This window comes from Amblyraja radiata, chromosome 2, assembly GCF_010909765.2.
Source record: "Amblyraja radiata isolate CabotCenter1 chromosome 2, sAmbRad1.1.pri, whole genome shotgun sequence".
NCBI lineage: Eukaryota > Metazoa > Chordata > Chondrichthyes > Rajiformes > Rajidae > Amblyraja > Amblyraja radiata.
Genome location: NC_045957.1, coordinates 122,877,164 through 122,891,125, shown reverse-complemented (window position 1 = coordinate 122,891,125; position 13,962 = coordinate 122,877,164). Strand labels below are relative to the sequence as shown.

The 13,962-nt window shown below is 49.4% G+C and overlaps 1 protein-coding gene across 1 annotated transcript in view; it reads left to right on the top strand.

The window, feature by feature from the left end:
- myo10 (myosin X) overlaps positions 1-13,962 on the top strand; it is a 204,671-nt gene that overhangs the window by 79,589 nt on the left and 111,120 nt on the right. Inside the window, 1 exon segment of the mRNA XM_033040061.1 lies at positions 13,123-13,281. Coding sequence (XP_032895952.1) covers positions 13,123-13,281 — 159 coding nt within the window.

Below are 13,962 nucleotides of genomic sequence, written 5' to 3'. Positions count from 1 at the left end.
CATCTGTATGAAGCTCGTCTGAGAATGTTGGGAGGGAGTGACTCAAAACATGGTAGGAAAATCGTGTTCACTGTTTCTCGTGTGAGTGTGAGCGTTAGACACATCATGTCTGAGCGGTGCAGATTACAGCCGGAGACTTTATTTTCATTGGGTCCGCATGGGAATTCAGTTAGTTTTATTTTTGTGATTTTATCTTGCTGTTTAGTCAAGGTCACGGCACCTGCTGGTGTTCCAACTGATCCAACACTGCTCAGGGTGGCGCGCAGTGTCGAGTTGTTGCCTCACAGCGCCGCTGACCTGGCCTACGGGTGCTGCCTGTACGGTGTTTGCACGTTCTCCCCGTGACCTGCGTGGGTTTTCTCCGGGTGCTCCAGTTTTCTCCCACACTCTCCCACAAAGACGTGCAGGTTTAGTTTTGTTTAGAGATACGGCGTGGTTACGTGCGCTTCACCACCACGGTCTCTTCCTATCAGTCAACTCAATCAATAGACAATAGACAATAGGTGCAGGAGTAGGTCATTCGGCCCCTTCGTGCCAGCACCGCCATTCAATGTGATCATGGTTGATCATCCCCAATCAGTAACCCGTTCCTGCCTTCTCCCCATATCCCCTGACTCCGCTATCTTTAAGAGCCCTATCTAGCTCTCCCTTGAAAGTATCCAGAGAACCAGCCTCAGCCGCCCTCTGAGGCAGAGAATTCCACAGACTCACAACTCTCTGTGAGAAAAAGTGTTTCTTCGTCTACGTTCTGAATGGCTTACTCCTTATTCTTAAACTGTGGCCCCTGGTTCTGGACTCCCCCAACATGGGGAACATGTTTCCTGCCTCTAGCGCGTCCAAACCCTTAATAATTTTGTATGTTTCAATAAGATAGCCTCTCATCCTTCTAAACTCCAGAGTATACAAGCCCAGCCGCTCCATTCTATCAACATATGACAGTCCCACCATCCCAGGAATTAACCTTGTAAACCTACGCTGCACTCCCTCAATAGCAAGAATGTCCTTCCTCAAATTAAGGGACCAAAACTGCACACAACACTCCAGGTGTGGTCTCACTAGGGCTCTGTACAACTGCAGAAAGACCTCTTTGCTCCGATACTCGACTCCTCTTGTTATAAAGGCCAACATGCCATTGGCTTTCTTCACTGCCTGCTGTACCTGCATGCTTACTTTCATTGACTGATGTACAAGGACCCCCAGATCCCGTTGTACTTCCCCTTTTCCCAACTTGACTGGGAAATCATCCTACTTCATCTAGAGAACAGACCTGAACTACTATCTACCTCATTGGTGACCCTCGGACTTTGCTGGCTTTACCTTGCACTAAACGTTATTCCCTTATCATGTATCCGTATACTGTAAAAGGATCGATTGCAATCATGTATTGTCTTTCCGCTGACTGGTTAGCAAGCAACAAAAGCGTTGCATGTGACAATAGTCTAAACTGAACTGAAGACGTGCAGGTTTGTAGGTTCATTGGCTTCTGTATAATGTCCCTAGGGTTGCCAACTGTCCTGTATTAGCCGGGACATCCCGTATATTTGGGCTAAATTGGTTTGTCCTGTACGGGACCGCCCTTGTCCCGTATTTGACCGCTACTACTCGGGTCGAGGGGACTGTCGGGTCGGAGCGCCGCGTCCGGCCCCGCCTCACCCGACCCGACGTAGTGCAGCCCATGGAGTGCAGCAGCAGCAGCAGCAGCAGCAGCAGCGCCTCGCCCGTGGCCCCATCGATCGGTCGGTCGGCAGCCTGGCCAGCTGTCCGACCTTCGGACCTTCGGACCGGCTGGGCTTTGTGTGCAGTCCAGCACCCGGGGCAAACTCATCATTCAACCAGCCACGGCCGAGTCGGTCAACGAATTGCCGTCGGGAATTTGTCCTTTGTTTTGACCTTTTGTCCCTTATTTGGGTGTTGAGAAAGTTGGCCACCCTAATAAACAGCCGTCAGTGGCAGTGAATTCCACAGATTCACCATCCTCTGACTAGAGGCCAGAGGAGAAACGCGCGCAGACCCCGCAAACGGTTAAGTGAACATGGAGTACTGCGGGAGAACGCCTTGCCGAGAACACACGGGCAAGGTCAAAGCAGAAAAGGGAAACAAGCCTCTAATTAGTACTGAAGCAGAGAAAAGCTGGGCTCAGTGAAGGGCCACTTGTAAGATGTAAGATTCGCGGACATAGAGTGCGAACATACAATAAACGGGTGAATAGAGTATCAGCTGAAATGCCGATGGTGTCTTCGCCTAAAGTAGTGCTGTCCGAGTTTTAGTTTAGTTTATGCTTGAAGGACCTGCGGATGCTGGATAAAATCGAAGGTGGACACAAAATTCTGGAGTAACTCAGCGGTGCGGCAGCATCTGTTAGTGTACAGGGGCCACAGTTTAAGAATAAGGGGTAAGCCATTTAGAACGGAGACGAGGAAACACTTTTTCTCACAGAGAGTTGTGAGTCTGTGGAATTCTCTGCCTCAGAGGGCGGTGGGCAAGATTAGCAAAATTAGCAAGTTTGTTGATGAAGCAAAAGTGAGTGGTTTTGCAGATAGTGAAGATGGTTGTGAACGATTGCAGCAGGATCTGGATCGATTGGCCAGGTGGGCGGAGGAATGGTGGATGGAATTTAATACAGAGAAGTGTGAGGTGTTGCATTTTGGGACGTCGAACAAGGGCAGGACCTACACAGTGAATGGTCGGCCTCTGGGTAGAGTTGTAGAGCAGAGGGATCTAGGAGTACAGGTCCATGGTTCCTTGAAGGTCGAGTCGCTGGTAGATAAGGCGGTCAAAAAAGCTTTTGACACTTTGGCCTTCATCAGTCAAAGTATTGAATATAGAAGTCTGAAGAAGGGTTTCGGCCCGAAACGTCGCCTATTTCCTTCGCTCCATAGATGCTGCTGCACCCGCTGAGTTTCTCCAGCATTTTGTGTACCTATTGAATATAGAAGTTGGGAGGTCATGTTGCAGTTGTACAAGACGTTGGTGAGGCCGCATTTAGAATATTGTGTTCAGTTCTGAGCACCTTGCTATAGGAAAGATGTTGTCAAGCTGGAAAGGGTACAGAGAAGATTTATGAGGATGTTGCCAGGACTCGAGGGTGTGAGCTACAGGGAGAGGTCGAGCAGGCTGGGTCTCTATTCCTTGGAGCGCAGGAGGATGAGGGGAGATCTTATAGAGGTGTACAAAATCATGAGAGGAATAGATCGGGTAGACGCACAGAGTCTCTTGCCCAGAGTAAGGGAATCGAGGACCAGAAGACAAGGGTTTAAGGTGAAGGGGCAAAGATTTATTAAGAATCTGAGGGGGAACTTTTTGCGATGTGGAAGGAAACTGGAGCACCCGGAGAAAACCCACGCGTTCACAGGGAGATGGTACGAAGCCCGTACAGACAGCACCTGCGGCCATGGTCGATTCTGGATCTCAAGGGGTTTGAGGCAGCAACTCTACCGCTGCACTGCTGTGGAAGCCTCAGTTTTGCCCAGTAATAAGATTAGTCTCCCAATGTCATTGTGCGTCAGTTTTTAAATTACAACTGCATGACAATAATCTGATTACTCAGCACTCTCATAGAGAGTGGACACGAGCGGCACGGTGGCGCAGCGGTGGAGTTGCTGCCTTGCAGCGCCAGAGACCCAAGTTCGATCCTGACCACGGGCGCTGCCTGTGCGGAGTTTGCACGTACTCCCCGTGACCCGCGTGGGTTTCCCCCGAGATCTTCGGTTTCCTCTCACACTCCAAAGACTTGTGCAGGTTTGTAGGTTAATTGGATTCTGTAAATTGTCCCCAGTGTGTAATACGATAGTGCTATGTACGGGGTGATCGTTAGTCGGCACGGACTCGGTAGGCCGAACAGCCTGTTTCCGCGCGGTTTCTCTAAACTACCCTGGCCATCCCCTCTCACATCGGGCAAGAGGTACAGAAATGTGAAAACGCACACCTCCAGATTCAGGGACAGTTTCTTCCCCGGCTGTTATCAGGCAACTGAACCATCCTACCACAAACGGAGAGCGGTCCTGAACTACTATCTACCTCTTTGGTGACCCTTGGACTATCCTTGATCGGACTTTGAAGGTAGACAAAAGTGCTGGAGAACCTCAGCGGGTGCGGCAGCATCGATGGAGCGAAGGAAATAGGGCCGAAACCCTTCTTCAGACCCCCTCTTGATCGGACTTTTCTGGCTTTACTTTGCACTAAACATTATTCCCTTATCATGTGTCTGTACACTGTGGACGGCTCGATTGTAATCATGTGTTGTCTTTCTGGTTGGCTGACTGGTTAGCACGCAACAAAAGCTTTTCACTGTACCTCGGTACACGTGACAATAAACTAAACTGAACTCAACTAAAAGGCTAAACACAGCCCACTCTGGCATCTTAGATTTCTGATTATCCCATTAAAGTGTATCAAATGCCAGCAGTTTCTGGAGCAAATCTTCCCAGTCATATGGTAACTGTTCAGATTCAGATTCAATTTTAATTGTCATTGTCAGTGTACAGTACAGAGACGCGCTCCAGACGGCGAGTGCGGACGCATGAAGTCGCGCGGGATCTTCGTGGGACCGTCGCGCCTCAACACGACGACGAGGTCGCGTAATTAGCGTGCCAAGGACACGTAAGTGGGACAGCCCCTTAAGACTGCAGCATCTGCAGTTCCTCGTGTCTGAGGTGCGAGATTCTTGCCAGATTTTGAAATGTTAATTTGTCCACTTGGACTGCTACTGACAACAGTTCCTGGCTGCTTCCAGCACTTGCTATTTTGGGATTCTTGCTCCTTAAAATGATTCATACGGCAATTTGCTGAAGCAGGAAAGATCGACATCTGTTTCCAATCCGTTCCTGAGAAACATGTTTTGGCAAATGCAATCTTTTGCTTCTTGAAACTTTGCTTTTGATATGTTTTCATGTCACGCCGCGAGGTATGTGTTCAGCAGATGGAAGCCTTCACTGTAGACTTGTGCCGAACGAGCCTAATGACTTTAGACTCTGGAAACACAGGCCCTTCGGCCCACCCATTCCGTGCCGGCCCAGCGATCACTAGTTCTATCTTACACAGCAGAGAACAATTTTCCGACCCTGTTAAAGAAGGAACCGCAGATGCTGGAAAAATCGAGGGCAGACAAAAGTGCTGGAGAAACTCAGCGGGTGAGGCAGCATCTATGGAAAGAAGGAATGGGTGATGTTTCGGGTCGAGACCCTTCTTCAGACTGATGTGGAGGTGGGGGGAGGGGGCGGGAACCCGCCCCCTCCCCCCACACCTCCACATCAGTCTGAAGAAGGGTCTCGACATCAGTCTACAGACCCAAAACGTCACCTATACCTTCAAGTCAAGTCAAGTTTATTTGTCACATACACATACGAGATGTGCAGTGAAATGAAAGTGGCAATGCTCGCGGACATTTGTGCAAAAGACAAACAACCAAACAACCAAACAAACTATAAACACAATCATAACACACATATTCTTTTACATAATAAATAATGGAAGGAAAAACGATCAGTAGAGTTAGTCCCTGGTGAGATAGGCGTTTACAGTCCAATGGCCTTCGCTCCATAGATGCTGCCTCACCCACTCCAGGATTTTTGTCTACAGACCCAGTTAAGGGCCTGTCCCACTTTCACGACCTAATTCACGACCTCTGCCGAGTTTGCCCTCGACTCATACAGGGATGGCGGGACTGTCATATGCTGAGTGAATGGAGCAGCTGGGCTTGTACACTCTGGAGTTTAGAAGGATGAGAGGCGATTGAAACATATAAGATTGTTAAGGGTTTGGACACGCTAGAGGCAGGAAACATTTTCCCGATGTTGTGGGAGTCCAGAACCAGGGGCCACAGTTTAAGAATAAGGGTTAAGCCATTTAGAACTGAGACGAGGAAACACTTTTTCTCACAGAGAGTGGTGAGTCTGTGGAATTCTCTGCCTCAGAGGGCGGTGGAGGCAGGTTCTCTGGATGCTTTCAAGATAGAGCTAGATAGGGCTCTTAAAAATAGCCCTATATTCAGGGGATAGTCAGGGGATATAGTCAGGGGATATGGGGAGAAGGCAGGAACGGGGTACTGATTGGGGATGATCAGCCATGATCACATTGAATGGCGGTGCTGGCTCGAAGGGCCAAATGGCCTACTCCTGCACCTATTGTCTATTGTCTATTGTCTATTCTTCCTGATGAGTCGAGTTCAGTCCAGCTCATTGTCACGTGTAGAGAGGTAGAGCGAAAAGCTTTTTTGTTGCGTGCTAACCAGTCAGCGGAAAGACAACACATGATTGCAGTCGAGCATACGGATGCACGATTAGGGAATAACGTTTAGTACAAGGTAAAGCTAGCAAAGCCTGATCAAAGATGTCCCAAGCGTGTCCAAAGAGGTAGATAGTAGTTCAGCACTGCTCTCTGGTTGTGGTAGGATGGTTCAGTTGCCTGACAACAGCTGGGAAGAAACTGTCCCTGAATCTGGAGGTGTGCGTTTTCACACTTCTGTACCTCACGCCCGATAGGAGAGGGGAGAAGAGGGAGTGACCGGGGTGTGACTGGTCCTTGAGTCTGAATAGGGGTCTCAAGCCAAAACAATAGACGATAAGTGCAGGAGTAGGCCATTCGGCCCATGGAGCCAGCACTGATCATCCACAATCAGTACCCCGTTCCTGCCTTCTCCCCATACCCCCTGGCTACGCTATATTTAGGAGCCCTATCTAACTCTCTTTGGAAAGCATCCAGAGAACCGGCCTCCACCGCCTTCTGAGGCAGAGAATTCCACAGACTCACAACTCACTGGGTGAAAAGGTTTTTCCTCATCTCCGTTCTAAATGGCCGACCCCTTGTTCAAAAGTCACCCATTGCTTGTCTCCGGAGCCTCCTTGTTTATGCTGCTGGCCTTGCCGAGGCAGTATCGTTCGCTCGTGTGTTCAAAGGTTCAAAGGTCATTTTTATTGGTCACATACACCTAGGTGCGGTGAAATGCTTCTTGCCAATGCAGCACATAAAGAAAGAATTCAGACATAACAGCAATAAAGAAATTTAAACATAAAAACATCCCCCCACAATGGTTCCCATTATGAGGGAAGGCACAAGGTCCAGTCCCCATCCCATGTCCACCCATAGTCGGGCCTATTGAGGCCTCCACAGTTGCCTTTACGGAGGCCCGGTGTTCCAGGCATGTCAGACCATGGAGCTCGCTGTTGGCTTCTGTCCTCGTCCAACATGTGGACAGAGTGCATCGCCTCGTCGCTTCCAGGGATGGCGATGAGGAGGCTTCTGTCGTGATCCCCGAGGCAGTATGATGGTAGCGGTGAAGAGAACAGAAACAGTAGGTCTTGGGATCGGTTTGTTATTGTCACATGCAAAACAAAGCTACAGAGAAAATCTTTGTTTTGAGACCTAAACAGTCAAACCATAACATACACGCGTACAATCAAGCTCACGCCAGCATAACATGTGGTGCAGAGAGAAAAACACCAGAGTGTAGAATATAGAGTTACAGCCACACAGTCTGTGGTGGCCACGATGCAACAATATGCAATGATATCTGATATTGGTGCCATTTCAATCAGGAGTGGTTTAAAGGGACTACAAATAAACTGAAGGAACAGCACATCAAACGGACACAGAGTGCTGGAGTAACTCAGCGGGTCCGGCAGCATCTCTGGAGAACATGGATAGATGGCGTTTTCGGTCAGGACCCTTCTTCAGACTGATTGTAGAGGGGAAAGAAAGCTGGAAGAGAGATGAAGGCACGACATAAGTGTCCTGACCTGAAACGGCACCGATCCATGTTCTCCACAGATGCTGCCTGAGTACAGGTGCATGGTTTCTTGAAGGTCGAGTCGCTGGTAGACAAGGTGGTCAAAAAGGCTTTTGGCACATTGGCCTTCATCAGTCAGAGTATAGAAGTTGGGAGGTCATGTTGCAGTTGTATAAGACATTCATGAGACCGCATTTAGAGTATTGTGTTCAGTTCTGGGCACCATCTTATAGGAAAGATGTTGTCAAGCTGGAAAGGGTGCAGAGAAGATTTACGAGGTTGTTGCCAGGACTAGAGGGTCTGAGCTACAGGGAGAGGTTGAGCAGGCTGGGTCTCTATTCCCTGGAGCGCAGGAGGATGAGGGGAGATCTTATAGACGTGTATAAAATCACGAGAGGAATAGATCAGGTAGATGCACAGAGTCTCTTGCCCAGAATAGGTGAATTGAGGACCAGAGGACATAGGTTTAAAGTGAAGGGGAAAAGATTTAATAGGAATCCGAGGGGTAACTTTTTCACACACAGGGTAGTGGGTGTATGGAACAAGCTGCCAGAAGAGGTAGTTGAGGTTGGAATTATCCCAGCGTTTTAGAAACAGTTAGACGGGTACATGGATAGGACAGGTTTGGAGGGATATGGACCAAGAGCAGGCAGGTGGGACTAGTGTAGCTGGGACATGTTGGCCGGCGTGGACAAGATGGGCCGAAGGGCCTGTTTCCATGCTGTGTCACTCTATATCTAAGCAGTTCCTTGTGTCGACATATACTTACTTAGTAGGTAACAAGGGACATGGATGAAGATCCCTTCGGCCCAACATCCACGCGGACCATGATGCCCCATCTAAACTGGTCTCACCTGCCCGCGTTTGGCCGTATCCTTCTAAATCCTTCCTGGCCAAATGTCTTTAAAATGTTCTTCTAGTACCAGCCTTAACTGCCTCGTCTGGCAGCTCATTCCATGCACCCACCACCCTTTGTGAGAGAACGTCGCCCCTGAGATTCCTATCAGATTCTGACTACGGACGCTGTCTGTGTGGAGTTTGTACGTTCTCCATGTGACCGCGTGGGTTGTCTCCGTGTTTCCTCCCACGCTCCAAAGATGTGCAGGTTTGTAGGTTTAAAAAAAAACTGTTAAAAATTGTCCCGGGTGTGCGTAATAATAATAATAATAATAAATTTTATTTAATGGGCGCCTTTCATACATCTCAAGGACACCTTACATAGTAATCGGAATAAAAACATATAATCGGAATAAAACAAGTAATTAAAGACATCACAGTGACACAAATTAAAAACAGAATTCAATCCAAAAACAGAAAATCAAAAACACAGTGTGAAGAGAGAGCAGCGGCAACCAAAGCGTGCCAGCGTCCACTCTCTCTTCACGGCAGCCATACATGCGTAGTGTGTGTTAGTGTATGGGGATCACTGGTCAGCATGGACTCGGCGGGCCGAAGGGCCTGTTTCCCGGCTGTATCTCTAAATTGAATTTTCCCCTCTCACCTTAAACCTATATCCTCTGGTTCTTGATTCCTCCATTGCCCCTTGACAAATTCTGCAAGGCTTACAAATCAGTCTTTCAATTTGCCTTTATTTTGGGAAATGTGCTAGTTTTAACACGTTAAACTAACACACTGGGCGGTTACGGTGGCGCAGCGGTAGAGTTGATGCCTTGCAGCGAATGCAGCGCCATGGACCCGGGTTCGATCCCGACTATGGGTGCTTGTCTGTACGGAGTTTGAACGTTCTCACCTGGAGTATTGTGTGCAGTTTTGGTCCCCTAATTTGAGGAAGGACATTCTCGCTTTTGAGGGAGCGCAGCGTAGGTTCACCAGGTTAATTCCCGGGATGGCGGGACTGTCATGTGCTGAGAGAATGGAGCGGCTGGGCTTGTACACTCTGGAGTTTAGAAGGATAAGAGGGGATCTTATTGAAACATATAAGATTACTAAGGGTTTGGACACGCTAGAGGCAGGAAACATGTTCCCGATGTTGGGGGAATCCAGAACCAGGGGCCACAGTTTAAGAATAAGGAGTAAGCCATTTAGAACGGAGATGAGGAAACACTTTTTCTCACAGAGAGTTGTGAGTCTGTGGAATTCTCTGCCTCAGAGGGCGGTGGAGGCCGGTTCTCTGGATGCTTTCAAGAGAGAGCTAGATAGGACTCTTAAAGATAGCGGAGTCAGGGGATATGGGGAGAAGACAGGTATGGGGTACTGATTGGGGATGATCAGCCATGATCACATTGAATGGTGGTGCTGGCTCGTAGGGCCAAATGGCCTACTCCTGCGTCAATTGTCTCCCTCTGACCTGCGTAGGTTTTCTCCGAGATCTTCGGTTTATTCCCACATTCCAAAGCCGTACAGGTTTGTAGGTTAAACGTTAAAAAATTGTTCCTAGCGGGTGTAGGATAGTGTTCGTGTGCGGGGATCGCTGGTCGGCGCGGACCCGATGGGCCAAAGGGCCTGTTTCCCTGCTGTATCTCTGACCTGAAGACACTAAACTGAAATGAGTTGATTTATATAATGTTAACGTCAAGAGTCAGGCGAGGTTTGGTGTTCTGCTGAAAGTTTTCATTCATTCCTAACTCGTGTTCGCCCTCGACATTGGAACACAAAAAGCCATTATGAGCGCCAGCGAGCTTGCCGGTTATTTAATAACACTTCAATTATTCCATGTGACTCTATTTTGCTCCGTTGGCTGATGCAAGTTGTGTGGGCCAAGTGAAAGATAAGAATGTTTCACCAAAATTCCCAGCACCAATAGTTTAGAGATACAGCGCGGAAACAGGCCCTTCGGCCCACTGAGTCTGCGCCGACCGCACTTCACACACTAGGGACACTTTCACATTTACTCCAAGTCAATTAACCTATAGACCCGCACGTCTTTGGAGTGCGGGAGGAAACCGAAGATCTCGGAGAAAACCCACGCGGGTCACGGGGAGAACGTGCAAACTCCGCACAGACAGCGCCTGTAGTTAGGATCGAACCCGGGTCTCTGGCGCTGCGAGGCAGCAACTCTACCGCTGCGCCACCGTGACTGTGTGGCGATACAGCTTTACCTGAGGCAGCGTGGAGTGTGGACAGAGTATATGGCGGGGAGTGTGGTCTGTGTGATGGACTGGGCCACATCTACAATGGTGGGGAGTGTGGCCTGTGTGATGGACTGGGCTACATCTACAATTGGGCGGAGTGTGGCCTGTGTGATGGACTGGGCCACATCTACAATGGTGGGGAGTGTGGCCTGTGTGATGGACTGGGCCACATCTATGACTCTGCAGTGCCTTGCGGTCTTGTCCAGAGCTGTTCCCAGGCCTATCTGTGATGTCATGCCAGTATGTCCTCCAGTTTAATCAGCGTGTAATTCAAGGATAAAGCAAACATCCACGTTCTCAGCCACGAGGAGTACTTGTACAAACAAATCTTCTTCCATCTTCCCATCCCCCCCCCCCCGTCCCAGAGGAGATCTTCATGTAACCATTCCGCTGTGCTGTGTCCCACTGTTTGGACTTATACATTCCAAGCATATTTTCCAAGGCATTTAACCTTCCCCACTTCCTGCCCTGTTGAGTGTAACTTCCATTGCGATGGAGTCATAGAGTGATACAGCATGAAAACAGGCCCTTCAGCCCAACTTGCCCACACTGACCAACATGTCCCAGCTACACTAGCCATACAGCATGGAAACAGGCCCTTCAGCCCAACTTGCCCACACCGGCCAACATGTCCCAGCTACACTAGTCATACAGCATGTAAACAGGCCCTTCAGCCCAACTTGCCCACACTGTCCAACATGTCCCAGCTACACTAGCCATACAGCATGGAAACAGGCCCTTCAGCCCAACTAGCCCACACCGACCAACATGTCCCATCTACACTAGTCATACAGCATGGAAACAGGCCCTTCAGCCCAACTTGCCCACACCGGCCAACAATCCCAGCTACACTAGTCATAGAGTGATACAGCGTGGAAACAGACCCCTCGGCCCAACTTGCCCACACCGGCCAACAATGTCCCAGCTACACTAAAGAGCGGCCCTGAGCTCCCATCTACCTCATCGAAGAGCCGCGGACTATCTTTGATCAGACTTTACCTTGCACTAAATGTTATTCCTTTATCCTGTGTCTGTACACTGCGGACGGCTCGATTGTAATCAAGTATTGTCCTTCTGCTGACTGGTTAGCACGCAACAAAAGCTTTTCACTGTACCTCGGTACACGTGACAATAAACTAAACTGAACTAAAGACAGGCACTATCACAGCATGTAAAAGGTATGTGCAGTCATGGAGTGATACAGCGTGGAAACAGGCCCTTCGGCCCAACATGCCCATCACCCACCAACATGCCCTACCTACACTACTCCCACCTGCCTGCGTTTGGCCCATGTCCCTCCAAAACTGTCCTATCCACGAACCTGTCCGAATGTACTTTAAATGTTATAGTATCTTAAATGTTGTTATAGTTTGGACCGGTGCATGGATATGAACGGCACGGTGGCGCAGCGGTAGAGTTGCTGCCTCACATCGCCAGAGATCCGGGTTCGATCTTAACTATGGGCTATGTTTGTACGGAGTTTGCACGTTCTCCCCGTGACCGCGTGGGTTTTCTCCGAGATCTTCGGTTTCCTCCCACACTACAAAGATGTACAGGTTTGTAGGTTAATTGACTTGGTGTAAATGTAAATTGTCCCCTAATGTGGGTGTAGGATAGTGTTAGTCTCGTGTTTGTACAAACCTGGGTCCCTGGCGCTGTGAGGCAGCAACTCTACCCGCTGCGCTACCGTGCTGCCTCTGTAGTTTCACGCGTCTCCGTGCACGCGGCGCGTTCACGTGTGATTTACTTGTACCTGACGAGGAAGGACATTCTTGCTATTGAGGGAGTGCAGCGTAGGTTTACAAGGTTAATTCCCGGGATGGCGGGACTGTCGTGTGCTGAGAGAATGGAGCAGCTGGGCTTATACACTCTGGAGTTTAGAAGGATGAGAGGGTATCTCATTGAAACATATAAGATTGTTAAGGGCTTGGACACGCTAGAGGCAGGAAACATGTTCCCAATGTTGGGGGAGTCCAGAACCAGGGGCCACAGTTTAAGAATAAGGAGTAAGCCATTTAGAACGGAGACGAGGAAACACTTTTTCTCACAGAGAATTGTGAGTCTGTGGAATTCTCTGCCGCAGAGGGCGGTGGAGGCAGGTTCTCTGGATGCTTTCAAGAGAGAGCTAGATAGGGCTCTTAAAGATAGCGGAGTCAGGGGATGTGGGGAGAAGGCAGGAACGGGGTACTGACTGGGGATGATCAGCCACGATCACATTGAATAGCGGTGCTGGCTCGAAGGGCCGAATGGCCTACTCCTGTACCTATTGTATATTGTCTGAAGTTACCTGTCTCTTCCTTTGACCAGGTGTACACGTATAAGGTGAACGCATTGACCAGGGAGAAGGTTGCGGTGATGCACACGAGCAGCGTGGATGGCCTGGAGGACATGGCGAGCCTGGCGGACCTGCACGAAGGGGCAATCATGCATAACCTGCACATTCGCTACAAGCAGGACTGCATATACGTAAGTCTCATGACATGCGACCGTGCGCGCTTTGAAGTCTCTGCGCTGTCTGCCGGACGGGAGCGGGGAGAAGAAGGGCGGCACGGTAGAGGCGCAACAGTTGAGTCGCTGCCTCACAGCGCCAGAGACCCGGGTTCCATCCCGACCACGGGTGCTGCCTGTACGGAGTTTGCGCGTTCTCCCCGTGACGTGCGTGGGTTATATCCGAGATCTTCGGTTTCCTCCCACACTCCAAAGACGTGCAGGTTTGTAGGTTAATTGGCTTGGTAAATGTAAAAATTGTCTCTAGTGGGTGTAGGATGGTGTAAAAATGCCCACGAGTAAAAAAAAGGTCGCCAACATACTCGTAGGTGTAGGCGTAGTAGGTCGGCACGTTAGTCGTAGGTAATCGAGGGTAGTCAAAGGTAGTCGTAGATAGTCTTCATCATAGTCGAAGGAAGGTCGAAGGAGGTCGTCTTCACCCTCCACTTTTCGGTGTCCAATTTTCCCGAAGTTAGTGTAGCTAGTCTTCAACATAGTTGAAGGAGGTCTTCAACATGACATTTTTTCAAACTCTCCTAAACTCTTCTAAACTCGCCAATTAGGTTTCGCCCAAGTGGGACAGCCCCTTAACTTTGCAACATGTTGGGCATGGAGATTGTGGGCCGAAGGGCCTGATGCTGTGCTGGGCACCGCTCCATG